The following is a 13,878-nucleotide window of genomic DNA, read 5'->3' as shown; positions in this document are numbered from 1 at the left end:
GACTTTAAACCAATATTTTGTTTTATCGTTTACACCAACATAATACAAGACCGATGCGATGAATCTCATTTGTAACTCATCGCCTCAGTCTGGTATTATATCGATGATCAAAATCGATATCGCAAATGTATGTGATCAAAATGATCGAATTTGTGTAGTTGAGACTCATCGTCTAAAAGCAGTAATATTATGTACTGTAATGTAATTATTAATTTATGCTGACTTACTGACTTAGATGCCTTTCGCGTCTCGACTGAAAGATCGGGTCGCCTTGGCTGTTTCCAGTATTTCCTGTGTGAGGTGTCTCCAATATTGCCGGTCCTCTGCTAGGGTTCTCAGATTTTCAAGGTCCCCTGCCGTTATGAGACTAATGCTTTGTCCAAGTGTTGTGAGGTTTTTGTTTAGGATCACAGGGAGTGTTGTGATCGGTCTTCCTCTGAAAAGGTTCCCGTGTTTTTGGAAGTATCCCGACATGGCTTGGTTAGCTGGTATGTTTTTGTCCCTGCGTAGTATGTGACCGAAAAGTTGCCATCGTTGTTGTAAAATGTCAAGGGAGATTGGTCTTTCTTTTGTGATCTTATAGAGTGATTCATTTGAGATCTTTTTTGGGTATTTGATGTCCAGTACCCTTCTTAGCTGTGTGCGATGGAAGGCATCCAGATGTTCTTCTTCGGACTTTGTCAACGCCCAAGTGCCGCAGTTATACAGAAGTACAGGTTTTACAAGAGCACGGTACAGTTTCAGTTTGGTTTTTCTCTTTATTTTGTCACCTCTAATCCATACATTGGTGAGTTTACTGAGTGCGGCGTTTGATAGCTGTTTTCTTCTTTGTACATCCTCGGTGTCTCCAATTAGTGAGCCGACTTTCTTTGTTCTTTTCCATTCCTCTTTGTTCCTCGATATTGTTGTAAATTCGGTTTTATTGGCATTGACTTGGAGGTTAAATTTCATGAGGGTATTTTGTATGATGTCTATATCTGCTGGTGTTGATCCAATAAAGTCGACATCATCTGCATAGGCGATTTCTCTAGGGATTGCATTCTCAATATGAGTCGTTGGTTTTGGAATGACTTTTCGAACTTCTTTCAGAGCGTGTTCTAAGTATATTGTGAACAGAATCGGGCTCAGACTATCTCCTTGGGGGATCCCGATGTTACTTTCGAACTGCGTCTGTTTTGTGGCCCCGTATATCCTTGGTTGTATCTTTGTGTTGCTGAGGAGAATTCGGATTATTCGGAGCTCGTCTTCGTCTACTATGTCTGTTAATATCTCCAAAAGTTTTCCTCTGTCGATCGTATCAAAGGCTGCGGACATATCGATTCCGGTTATTGTTATGGAAATGTTTTCTTTGAGTGCCTTTGCTGCCAACCATTTATGTGTCCATACAACGTCCGATGTGCTTCGGTCTTGGCAAAACCCGCTTTGGCTATGTGATAGATATTTTTCTATTTTCGGTCTAATTCTGTTGAGGACAATAGTTGGCAGCACACAGAATCCACAAAATGCTCTAAGGGCTATACATATTACAAAGACAAAGGGTCGCACAAAACACAGGTACTATTACTACTAAAAAGCCTGTCTGAATCGGAATGTTTTCAATAGTTTTCTAAAATTACTGAGCGAGATACCACTTGTCATATTTGGATTTGTTTGGTCATGTCCTCACTGAGTACACCCTTGAGACGGTTCCATTCGATTCTCTGATAATTGAGGACCCTGCCGTCAGCGTTTCCCACTATCGATCATTCGGCATTGCTATTTACATTGAACGAACTTAACCCCATTTGATCACATTGCGGCGCTGCAGTGCAGCTGCGCCTGACACCTGGGTAATCATGACTTTTTCTTTATAGAATGAATACAGAAAACGATCTCGTCTGCTTGAACCTAAATACGTAATCGGACCCAAGGGCACTCGTTTCGTCATATAAATCTGCACAATCAAAATAGTGGTCAGCTTTACTTTGACAGCTACGATTCTTTAATATGAGACAATAATATATAATCTTCACAAATTATCAGCAATTATATTGACCCGAGAGCGCAGCAGCGACTTTATGAGGGGAAATGGTCCCTTTCTGGGCGGACATGTTGAGGCCTTAGGAAAGGACCTAAACTCACACTTCCTCACACATTTAGCTGTAAAATGAGTACCTGGCCTAGATGTTGAAAAACATGTGATAAGCACCCCAAAGAAGTCATTTTTCGTTCTTCATCTTGCTAGGGAACCCTTGTATAGGACTTTAAACACATTTCGTGCTTTTTATAAAAGATTGAGCCTAAGTCAATATCAATTCTTATTTTTGAAGGTAAACTTAATTTAGACAAAATGATAAGAAAGATAAGATTAAAATTCTGGTAAATTGTAGTTATCTAGTTTCAGAAAATGCTGTTACCGACTAGTACTCATTCTACGCCCGAGTCTGGTTAGAGAATAGGAGTAAAGAGCCTTTCCCTTAACACCTCTCGCATCAAGATTGGAAGAGAGGTCCAACCGAAACCCAACCATGTTTACAGTGCACTTGACTGCCTCCAACCGAAATATACGCAAATAAAACAATTTACTCTTGCGAAGAAAATAGATCTGCCGTAATATAGGGTTACTCGGGCCAATTTTCTTGAAAGATTACCTTACCTTACCAGAGTTCCGTCTCCCTACAGAGGTTGAATGTCATGGAACGCCATTCTTCACGCTCAAGGGCCATTACCGACAGTCGATTATCTTTTAGCCAAATGTTTCCTCCACATTTCCTATCCAGGACTTCCTTGGTTTGCCCCGTGCCTTTCTGTCAACTACTCTTGAAAAGATTAGTGCCCCCAAAAAACTTATAACGAGTAAAAACGTAACTAAATAGTGTTTGATTTTGAAAATAAAAAGGTTTGGGTACACTAATCTTTTTCAAGAAAGTGACCCAAACCAAAGTAAAATATTGTTTAAAGCAACAATGGTAGCCTAAACATCACGCCCATAATAGGACCGAGAGGTCTTGACGTCACGCCTTCCTCTCTTCCAGTTCAAAACTCATTGGAACTGTGTAACCAGTCGTTAGGATGACTAACAATAAAGTAGGTTTCATATTGAATCATACGGTGGCAGAGCCATTTTAGTAGCAGAATGTATAGGCAGATCTTTAAGATTACGGGGCGTAAAAGAGCATGGATGGATGATCTTTATTGACGACCAGAATTTTTTAAGACTAGAAAATAATGTCACCACTCCAAAACCAGAAAATACATTAAACAAGGTATATATCCAGTCTTCCGGAGGACAGGTTACATACTTCCGATGAGATTGGAACCAGTATTTTGACATTACACATTTCTTCCCTATTGCGTTCGGCTATCAGACCTACAAATATGTGTACACCGGCCGTTACCGTTTCGATAGTTAAAATTTAATTTATAGTAAGAAATATTAGACTTGTACCAACATTGTTTTTGGTTTTTTTGAGAAGAAAGAATATATTTATTAAGGATCTATAAAGTGAAATTAAATGCCATACTCATCTTGATCAGCGTGTCCGGTGGATAAGCGGTACAAATTCTCGTCTTGTCACAATAAGTGTCAAACATTGCCATGCATGATCAGAGGCCGGATTGGTGTCAGTGATCGTGGAAAATTCTAGTACTCATTAGCCCTGTCGACTCAGGTGTGACTGAGTACCTGGCTACAAGCAGGATGCTGTTTACAGTGACGGATACTGTTTCTATGAGTGTTAGTACAAAAAAGCCTGTTACTGTGAGGAATCGAAACAAGATTACACATGGCCTGCTGGTGGAATAAATGAAACAAAGTGGAGTTCCGTGAGCATGGTTAATCCGTGGAAATGCTCTATAAAAATGTCATGTTTATTTTTCTAAATATCCTAACTATAAAATCACACATCGTCTTCTGTTTCATAACGACAAAATACCGGATTGACACAACCGGTTATGTTGTATTTGTTTTTAACGTCTTTTGTTTTAGGTCATTTCAGCGCCCAGTTAAATGGAAGAAAATAGGAGAGTGAAAAGATTCAACAATAACAATTAAAATGACGTGACAAAGTAAGACAACGGGGAATTGGTTCAAACAGGGAACAGATGTAGATTCCAAGAGCACGTTATAGTTGTACATACTTTGTTTGAGATCACCTAAAAGTCTCATCCAGAGAACAGCACGGGATACATTAGGAATAACCTCAAATGTTTACAGAATATATCCAAAACAGAAAACATAACCAGCAATACATAACAGAGCTGATTTACGAGGAAAAAATTATCTTCCAAAACACCTATTATACTTAAGTCTTGACTGTTTCCCTCTCAGCTAAGGACAACGACAAGGTCCTGGACAAAACCTCTCAATCCCATTCCAGGACAAAAACAGGAAGCAACTTGAAAAACAGATATATAAGTGGATAGAACACACAGCATGACCTCCTGCCCACCATGGGGGGTCAAAGGACCCCAACTAGCGCGACCTGGTTACAACTGTAGTTATTTGTAAAACAAGTTGAATAAATAAAATGAGATTTATTGTGTCTTTTGCCATTTGATACATATGATAAATATATTTATTATATCATTCATTAAAATCAGTTGAAATTACATGAGTTATGAGCTTGATTGCGAATAAAGTAATGATAACAATAATGATGGTGATGTTGATGATGATGAGGACAATAATAATAATAATAATAATAATAATAATAATAATAATAATAATAATAATAATAAAATAATAATAATAATAAAATAATAATAAATGATAATAATGATAATAATGATAATAATAATGATAATAATAATAATAATAATAATAAATAATAATAATAATAATAATAATAATAATAATAATAATAATAATAGTAACAAAAATAATGAAGATAATGATGATGATGATGATGATGATGATGATGATGATGATGATGATGATGATGATGATGATGATGATGATGATGATGATGATGACAATAGTAATAGTTACTTATTTTTCTGCATCATATACTGTAACTAAACAATACCAGGTATGATTTCCACAGCCAACAATAATAAATATACATACTATTAAACAATAATTGACTGTATAAAATATTATTCATTCAGAAACTTTGCACAGTCTGGACTAGTCTATATTATAGGTGTTTGTAATGCAAAACCCTGGACGACAATCTTTAAAAGTAAAGGATAAAATCTCTTAAAGAGAAGGAAGGGATTGCGTTTATGAATAGTGCGACTTTGTGTTCTAACACCAGCTGCAGGACCTGAAGATTCATGATTCCAGTCTTGATGCGGGGTGGCGCAAAATGGAGCCTATTTTTGTAGTCTTATGCATCCATCACTCTATTTTGACCTTCATGACTGACTGACTTAGATGCCTTTCGCGTCTCGACCGAAAGATCGGGTCGCCTTGGCTGTTTCCAGTATTTCCTGTGTGAGGTGTCTCCAATATTGCCGGTCCTCTGCTAGGGTTCTCAGATTTTCAAGGTCCCCTGCCGTTATGAGACTAATGCTTTGTCCAAGTGTTGTGAGGTTTTTGTTTAGGATCACAGGGAGTGTTGTGATCGGTCTTCCTCTGAAAAGGTTCCCGTGTTTTTGGAAGTATCCCGACATGGCTTGGTTTGCTGGTATGTTTTTGTCCCTGCGTAGTATGTGACCGAAAAGTTGCCATCGTTGTTGTAAAATGTCAAGGGAGATTGGTCTTTCTTTTGTGATCTTATAGAGTGATTCATTTGAGATCTTTTTGGGGTATTTGATGTCCAGTACCCTTCTTAGCTGTGTGCGATGGAAGGCATCCAGATGTTCTTCTTCGGATTTTGTCAACGCCCAAGTGCCGCAGTTATACAGAAGTACCTTCATGATGACGCAAAAAACAACAAACAAAAAACAAAAATTTCAAAACAAAATAACAAACGCGCACGCGCACACCCACACACACACACCCACACACACACACACACACACACACACATAACATACCCACATACGAATACAGACACAATGGGGAAATAAATATTTTTTTTCTTGAATGGGGGAGGGGGTGTAGCTGATTCATCGAAATCTTTTTCGATTATCACTATGGACCCCTTGTAAAGAGCTTTAAGCACGTTTAGTGGATATTGTTCTATATAAATGCTCTACTTTTTAAAAGTATTGTTTTAAGTGTTTTACGGCGAGTAAATCATATATTATAGATCATTTAAACTATTAAAAAAGGAAGAAAGTGGATGGTCAAGAACACGAGAAAAAAGTAAGACAAAGGGGAATGGTTTCAACAGGGAACAGACGTAGATTCCAAGTAAATAATATCAATGTACTTAGTTTGAGATCACACAAAATTCTCATTCAGACATAAGCACATGATTCAATAAAGAGGTATACATTCAAAGGGTTACAAATCATTACTTACATATTCAAAGCAGAAAATTTGACTGTACATAACAAAAAAGATTAATTACATGGGAATTATAGAGACTGCCAAAACGAACACTATACATTTGACTGTTTCTCTACCAGCCAACTAGTCTGGCTAGGCGAGGACAAAACCAAGTAATCTCATTCCAAGACAAAGACAGAAAGCAAGTTGGAAAACAGATAAATGTAGATTGAAGACACAGAAATAAATGCTATGTCTCTCCTATCGTCTCTAAACCAGTATAATCTCGGAATGATCCTGTTACGTCATATACAATTTTAAGCTTAAGCTACACAACTAGAAGGGATGGGGGAGGTGGTCCCAATATCTCATTTAGTAGAGCAGATGCTTCACACACAAAGGGACCAAGATCGATCCTGCCTGAAGTCGAGATTTTCTTCCTGACCCCATGTCCGTCCAACAGTGATTGAATAGCTGGCTCTGTTAGATCTGGAGTGGCGGAAATACTTTGCGATAGACTATCATCTTATCTAAAGGGTAGCAAGTAATTGTTGTGTCGTTTCACGTCATGAAACCCGAGATAAACTACGGCTTCATGGACCCAATGGCTCTGAAGGACTATTAATTTTTAAAACGCTTATTTCATATCATCCCAAACACAAGAACACCACACAAATTCACACATCAACGTGGAATTATTTAGACAGATTTGTTTTCCTTCTAACTTAGTTATTTATAGTGCCATATCAATTGAGGATATTGAATTTATTTTCTTTAATAAAAAAACAAAAACAACAACAATTCCTTAAATCTGATTGCCAAAAATTTCAAATTTTCTTGTCTAGTAAGTACCCGGCCGTTTAATGTGTTCTCTCCGTCCGAAAATTTTTCTGTAATATGGCCTAACAGGCGTCATGTCTCGTCCTACATGTTAAGTGTTGCTGTTGGTTAGGGATTTCTTGTAAAACACTTTGAGCATGTTTAAAGGAGATTGCGCGCTAAATAGATGTTCAAAAATGATCAAGAAATTTATAATTAAACTCACTTACCCACTCACCAACTCACATAATTAATAACTCAAAAATTTTCACCCAGCAAGTCTTGGACTAGCAAGCTCAGCTCGAGCCTATTTTGTCAGAAAGCTGCCTTCATCTATGTAACGTACCCCAACATGTTTTCTTTCTATACTCTGATTTCTTGTCTGATCTTGAACATTCTATTCACAATATATCTTTACTTACAACATTATATACAATGGTTGCTCATGAAAATATTATCATTTGTATCAAACTACATGGCCACATTCTATACAGTATTTCTACTCTCAGTCTACTCGTAAACATTGGTAAAAGTTTTTTAAGTCAACGAGGGCTATTGCAAGACCATATTAATGTGACCTTTGACCTGGAATCGATAAAATGTCGAGTTGACTCAGGTACCAAAGATTGATTTATAATAAAATTAAAATGATCAGAAATATCAAATAAGACTTTCTGTCACTTGAATTAAATAGGATAAATCAAATAATCGTACATGTTTTATACTTTTAGTGATAAATCCTATTTTTGGCAACTCAACCACCTATACATAAAAATAGTCTTGAGACGTTAGATGACTAATTCAATTGTATTTAAAAGAGCATCATTGAAATAATAATAATGTGCTCGCAATCATTTTGTATTATTCAGCCAACGTCATGTCAGTGTCATGATCGGCACTCTGTTGCTGATCCGGTCCGGGGCTAAACGTCGTCTCGCCCTCGGACCCCTCTAGTCATTCGGGAGTCATTGCCATTGGCGAAGATGCGTCGTAGTCAGCAGCACCACCGCCTCTGAGGGGCAACGTCTGAGTGGTCGGGTCGTCTTCAACATCGTCGGCTTTGCGCTTCTTGGCGAATAACAAAGGAATGTATCGACTAAAGTTTTTGTTGAGCAGGCAGTAGATAATTGGATTTGCCACGTGGGACGTTTTTGCAGCCAAACACGGGATGAGTGATACAGTTGGAGAGATGTAAATATGGTTGGCATAAGATTTTATCATGGCGACAACGGTGTATGGACTCCAGAACATGACATATGTGAGGCACATGATGACGGTTATCTGAGAAATAGAAAAGATATTGAAATAAACGAATTATTTTGTTACTAACTTTTGTTTTGCTTTCTAGCAGAAAATAAATCCATAATCCTCATACCAATATCAATGCATGGTAACTTGGATATTTAAATTAAGCTTTCACATAAAATATACAATAAACAAAATTGTTAAATATGCTATTTCCATGGTTTTTGATTTTTAATTCCCAATGACTTTACTAAATAAGTAGAATTGATAGTCACAGCTGGTAGTCAGATAAATGAAACCAACATGTACCAACATCCAAACTTTGGTTAACCTTAAATGTTCATAGTCTGGTTGATATATTTTAATTTTTAAAAAACCCAAAGAGCTGAGGGATGTCAACTTGATTCATTCTGTGCGGTTACATACCTTTAAAAGTCGGATTTCTTTCTTCTCCCACAGTTTGTTTTCCTTAGTTTTCGGCGCCCATTTCAATCTCCGATGCCTGGTCTGCATCGCCAGACCAAGGATACGGCCGTAGCTGTAGATCATGACCAGGAGGGGAACACCTAGGACGAACACGAATGATGACGTCACAAATGACCGATCTGGAAAATCCCATCTGAGGAAGGAAATTAGATTGATAAATAGTCACGTTTTTAAAAATACTTTTCACCTTGCCATAAATTCATTTAATTACAGAGGAATCCTGATAAAACCAAAACCACCGAACCAGAAATATTGGATAACTTTAAGCAAACCTGTCTTTATCCATTATCAGTGGAACACACCTAGATAAAGAATAGAACATTTGAGACCAACCAGAGTTGTTGACTTGAAGAAAAAATCGACTTTAAGAGTATTGATTTGATACAGATCTCAACTATATTTTGCTTTTAAAACGTTAATAAATGGAATTTTATAGGGAGGTGGAAGGCTTAAACCATGTGAATATTCAGGCATCTGATACACCGTACCTTTAAGATTGTATTGTTAACACTTTGACGGCGGGAATGATTTTTAAAAAAAATCAGAATTTCTCCCATTGGTTTAGCATCAATAAATCCTATCCTAGCGTTTTTCTCAAAGAGGTTCAGTAACAAAGATACTATTCAGGATAATCTGATGCCCAAGGCATATTTCTCTTACTGCTCTTCTGTTATAAACAATACAATCTGAAGTAATTTTGCAGCAAAGTCAAATCCAGTTTGCAAACGGTTAAGAGTAATCTAGATGAATTTTTAAAAAATAGAAAATGTGTGTCCTTTCGCTTCAAACGATATTATGTCGGCAAGGTTTAATTAGCAACATTTGAATTTAGTGACAGAAATTTTAGATTTGTTCAATGTATTTTTTGTAAATAAGAAAGAATGTAAATTCTTTAGGAATTTGGGACCCTGCAAAATGTTAAATCTAAAGTTATTTAAACCATAGATAAGCTTTTCGTTATTTTGTTTATCCCAATATAATACAGTTTTGAGTTTGTGCGTAACATGTGTTAACGCTTCTTCTTCTTCTTCTCCTCCTCCTTCTCCTTCTCCTTCTCCTCCTCCTCCTCCTCCTCCTCCTCCTCCTCCTCCTCCTCCTCCTTCTTCATTACACGTATTCACATATTCGTACACTGTACCATCCTTTTAATAGTTTATAATAGAAACAAAACCGGTCAAGATATAAAGCATCAAATACCGCTGATATGACATTAGTGCATTAATGTCTGATTCATATTATCAAAGGTGAAGGAGCGGTCATTATCTAAAAATAAATACTTAATAACTTTTGTATCGAACTGAACTTGCAATGAATTGAGTTATCATAACTTGTGACGTCATTTAACATTATGAACACAGCGCAGCAATGTGACGTTTTGTTAACCATTTGACTGGTCTTATATTAAAATTCTATTTAAACCTCCGGTATTTTATATTTACTGACTTTAATAATGATATTTATAGGAAACTGTACAACGGGGGTGTTATAATTCTGTTTTTGACTCACATTGTACATTTCGTGACCATGGGTAAAACCCTTCCTTTATCGGCTTACCTCTAAAAATCCGATAAAGGTAAAAAAACACCCCTCAATCCTTCAGAGCAATTAGGCCCATGGAGTCGGAATTTATACCGGTTTCTATAAGCGTGGAACAGGCAATAGCAATTGCTTGCTGCCCTTTGGATAGGACCACCAGGTCTAATTAACCAAGCTACCAAAGCACTGCTGGATGGCTAGTGGAGGGGGGGGGGGTGTAGACAAGGAATCTCGACTGCACCCAGGATCGGATCTTGGTCCCGTTGCTCGTGACGCGAGTGATTTACCAACTGAGCTATCGGAAGCCCCAAAAATTCATAATTATATCCATACCTTTACCGAACTTTCTTCATAATGACATAATACTAGTCCACATAATGTAAAGATTCACTCGGGCATAATACCGGATTCAGACAATAGACCGGGAACTACAAGTCAGTGCCCTTGTGGAACAGGAAATATGACAAGTGAACACATCCTTCAGAATTGGCCAACCCTCTCGGCCCTTAGGAGAAAATAATGGCCACCGACTGCCCAAACCAACGTGAAGAGTAAGCTCCACTGAGCCTGGAAAATCACCAGAGGACAGGAGCGTATCTGTTGGAGAGTTGACTTACCATCTGAGCGAACGCGAAGAAGAAGAAGAAGAAGAAGAAGAAGAAGAAGAAGAAGAAGAAGAAGAAGAAGAAGAAGAAGAAGAAGAAGAAGAAGAAGAAGAAGAAGAAGAAGAAGAAGAAGAAGAGGAGGAAGAAGATGATGATGAAGAAGGAGAAGAAGAAGAAGAAGAAGAAGAAGAAGAAGAAGAAGAAGAAGAGACAATAGGCGACATATTTAACATGTCTGATTAAGCAATTAACTCGTAATGCAGAGACTATAATCACGTCCCTCGTCCATTAACCCCCAATAATTCGAATTGCCCGAACAGTCAATTTTCAGATATCGATGACAGTGATTGCTGCACGAAGAAAACAAACTACACAATTAATACAAATCTTTGTGTTTACGTAAAATACTCACTAATTCTACTTGCCTGATCAATCGTACTGGCACAGAAAAGGAGATGCGGAAACTTGAATAAAAAGTATGGTTCTTCGGCTAATTGAATATTATGTTTTATTAATTAAAAATATTTCATGAAGTGAAACAAGCAATAAATTCATATTTTTATTTCCAATCAAAACTGCAGAAGGCAGAGACGTCTGTCTGAGACGCATCTACAACATCAAATGGCCAGACAAGATCAGAAATGAAGTTCCGTGGGAGCGAGCTGAGCAGGAACCAGTGACCGAGCAGATTCTGAGCGGACGTGGGGCTGGATAGGGCGCACATTGATGAAGCCAGAAACCAGCACCACACGCAAATCTTTGACCTTGAACCCGTAAGACAAGAGGAAGAGAGGCCGGTCACGCAGTGAGTAGCTGGAAGCAAAACTCAGAGGCAGAGCTAGAAGAGATGGGAATAAGCTGGCAGGGAGCAACAAAAGCAGCCCAGAACAGAGTGCGCAGGAGAGGAAGCTGCGATGGTCTATGGGCCTTGGTAAGTAAGTAAATAAGTGCGGCTATGTGGTCTTGTGGTATGACACTCACTTTCAGATCGAAAGTCCTGGGTTCGAGCCTCACTCAGCACATAGTTAGAGTCCTTGGAGGAGCCTCTTTACTCGCATTCTCTTACCGTACTCAGGTGTAAAAAAGTACCTGGCCGTTAACAGCGTTGTCTATGTCCGAAAAAATTATAACTTCGCCAAGCAGGCGTCATGTCCCGTCCTAAATGTTAAATGTTGCTGTTGGCCAGGGACCCCTTGTAAAGCGCTTTGAGCACATTTGGTGGATATTGTTCTATATAAAAGCTCAATTTTTTTAAAAAGTAAGTAAGTAAGTAAGTATGTAAAGAAATAAGTCGTCCCAATAATTCGAATTTTCTGAACAGTCAATTTTCAGAAAAAGAGACAGTGACTGCTACACAAAGCAAGGAAACTACACAAGTAATACACAGTTGTGTGTTTACGTAAAATACCCACTAGCTCTACTTGCCAGATCAATCGTACTGGCACAGAAAAGTAGAGGTCGAAACTTGAATGTGTAATAAAAAGTAAATTGTATATGTTTTATTAATGGAAAATATTTCATGAATTGCAACAAGCAAAAATTCATATTTCATATCAAACTCAAAAACATATAATATACTCTTAGGAGCCGTGTTAAACCCGACATAATACAATGTTCACGTCTGTAACCTATTGCATCAAAACATTATCATGTCGGAATGATTTAGATGATAAATATTGATTTATTTTCAAAAAGATAATATGAGGATTGGGTTAAACTTATGTTTTATTGAGGAAATTTCATAAAAAGCAGAAAATCAAAATTTAATATTTTCTGATCCTTTCTATACTTTCTAGTGCTATGACACGCGCATTCGGACCGGAAGGTCCAGGGTTCGAATCCCGCTCTGAGCGGCGCATAGTTGAGTCCGTGGAAACGGCCCTATACTCACATTCTTTCAACATAGGTGTAAAATGAGAACTTGGCCGTAACAAGCGTTGTCTCTGTCGGGTAAAAAATGTAATATCACTTAACATGTTAACATCCTACATGTGAAGTGTTGCTGCTGGCTAAAGCGCGTTGAGCACGTTTAGTGTATGTTACGCTATCTAAATGCTCTATGTTTTAAATTGTTAAAGTCATTCTCAGACTTTTGCACCACTCTGGCCTGATACGGTATCAGGGAGACGGGTCACGTGATCTATTCTACACAGTACTCACACCAAAGTGCAGGACAATCTGAACGGCTCTGGTCCGTATTTTCCCCATCCCAATAATGGGCTAGTAGCCCAGAACAAAGCAGAAAATAGGACAATGCCTAGAAGACCGGCCACTATCAGACGTCCTCGGTGGCGGACTGGATGGAGAAAATAGATAGGATTGACGATTCAGGTGATAATCGTATCGATAATCATAATGAATTTGACGATGATGATGGTGATTTCGATGATGGAGATAATGATAATTATGCTGATAACTAATCCATAATAATGATAATCGTATCGATAATCATAATGAATTTGACGATGATGATGATGGTGATTTCGATGATGGAGATAATGATAATTATGCTGACAACTAATCCATAATAATGATAATCGTATCGATAATCATGATGAATTTGACGATGATGATGATGGTGATTTCGATGATGGAGATAATGATAATTATGCTGATAACTAATCCATAATAATGATAATCGTATCGATAATCATAACGAATTTGACGATGATGATGGTGATTTCGATGATGGAGATAATGATAATTATGTTGATAACTAATCCATAATGATGATAATCGTATCGATAATAATGATGAATTTGACGATGATAATGGTGATTTCGATGATGGAGATAATGATAATTATGCTGATAACTAATCCATAATAAT

The 13,878-nt window shown here is 37.6% G+C and overlaps 2 protein-coding genes across 3 annotated transcripts in view; both read right to left on the bottom strand.

The window, feature by feature from the left end:
* Window positions 1–13,878, bottom strand: part of LOC144968551 (uncharacterized) — a 328,253-nt gene that overhangs the window by 140,968 nt on the left and 173,407 nt on the right. The window lies entirely within an intron of this gene.
* LOC144968550 (opsin-5-like) overlaps window positions 4,882–13,878 on the bottom strand; it is a 76,775-nt gene continuing 67,778 nt past the window's right edge. For both annotated transcript variants that reach the window (XM_078907018.1, XM_078907019.1), the window contains exons 5-7: window positions 13,210–13,345; window positions 8,849–9,041; window positions 4,882–8,458 (exon numbers count right to left, since the gene is read on the bottom strand). In XM_078907018.1, coding sequence (XP_078763144.1) covers window positions 8,132–8,458; window positions 8,849–9,041; window positions 13,210–13,345 — 656 coding nt within the window. In that variant the 3' untranslated portion in view covers window positions 4,882–8,131. The remainder of the gene's footprint in view (window positions 8,459–8,848; window positions 9,042–13,209; window positions 13,346–13,878) is intronic.

This window comes from Berghia stephanieae, chromosome 3 (genome assembly GCF_034508935.2).
Source record: "Berghia stephanieae isolate SIO BIC M18660-M18661 chromosome 3, UCSD_Bste_1.3, whole genome shotgun sequence".
Classification (NCBI taxonomy): Eukaryota; Metazoa; Mollusca; class Gastropoda; order Nudibranchia; family Aeolidiidae; genus Berghia; species Berghia stephanieae.
Note: the sequence above shows the minus strand (reverse complement) of the source record. Positions and strands in the feature narration are given on the sequence as shown.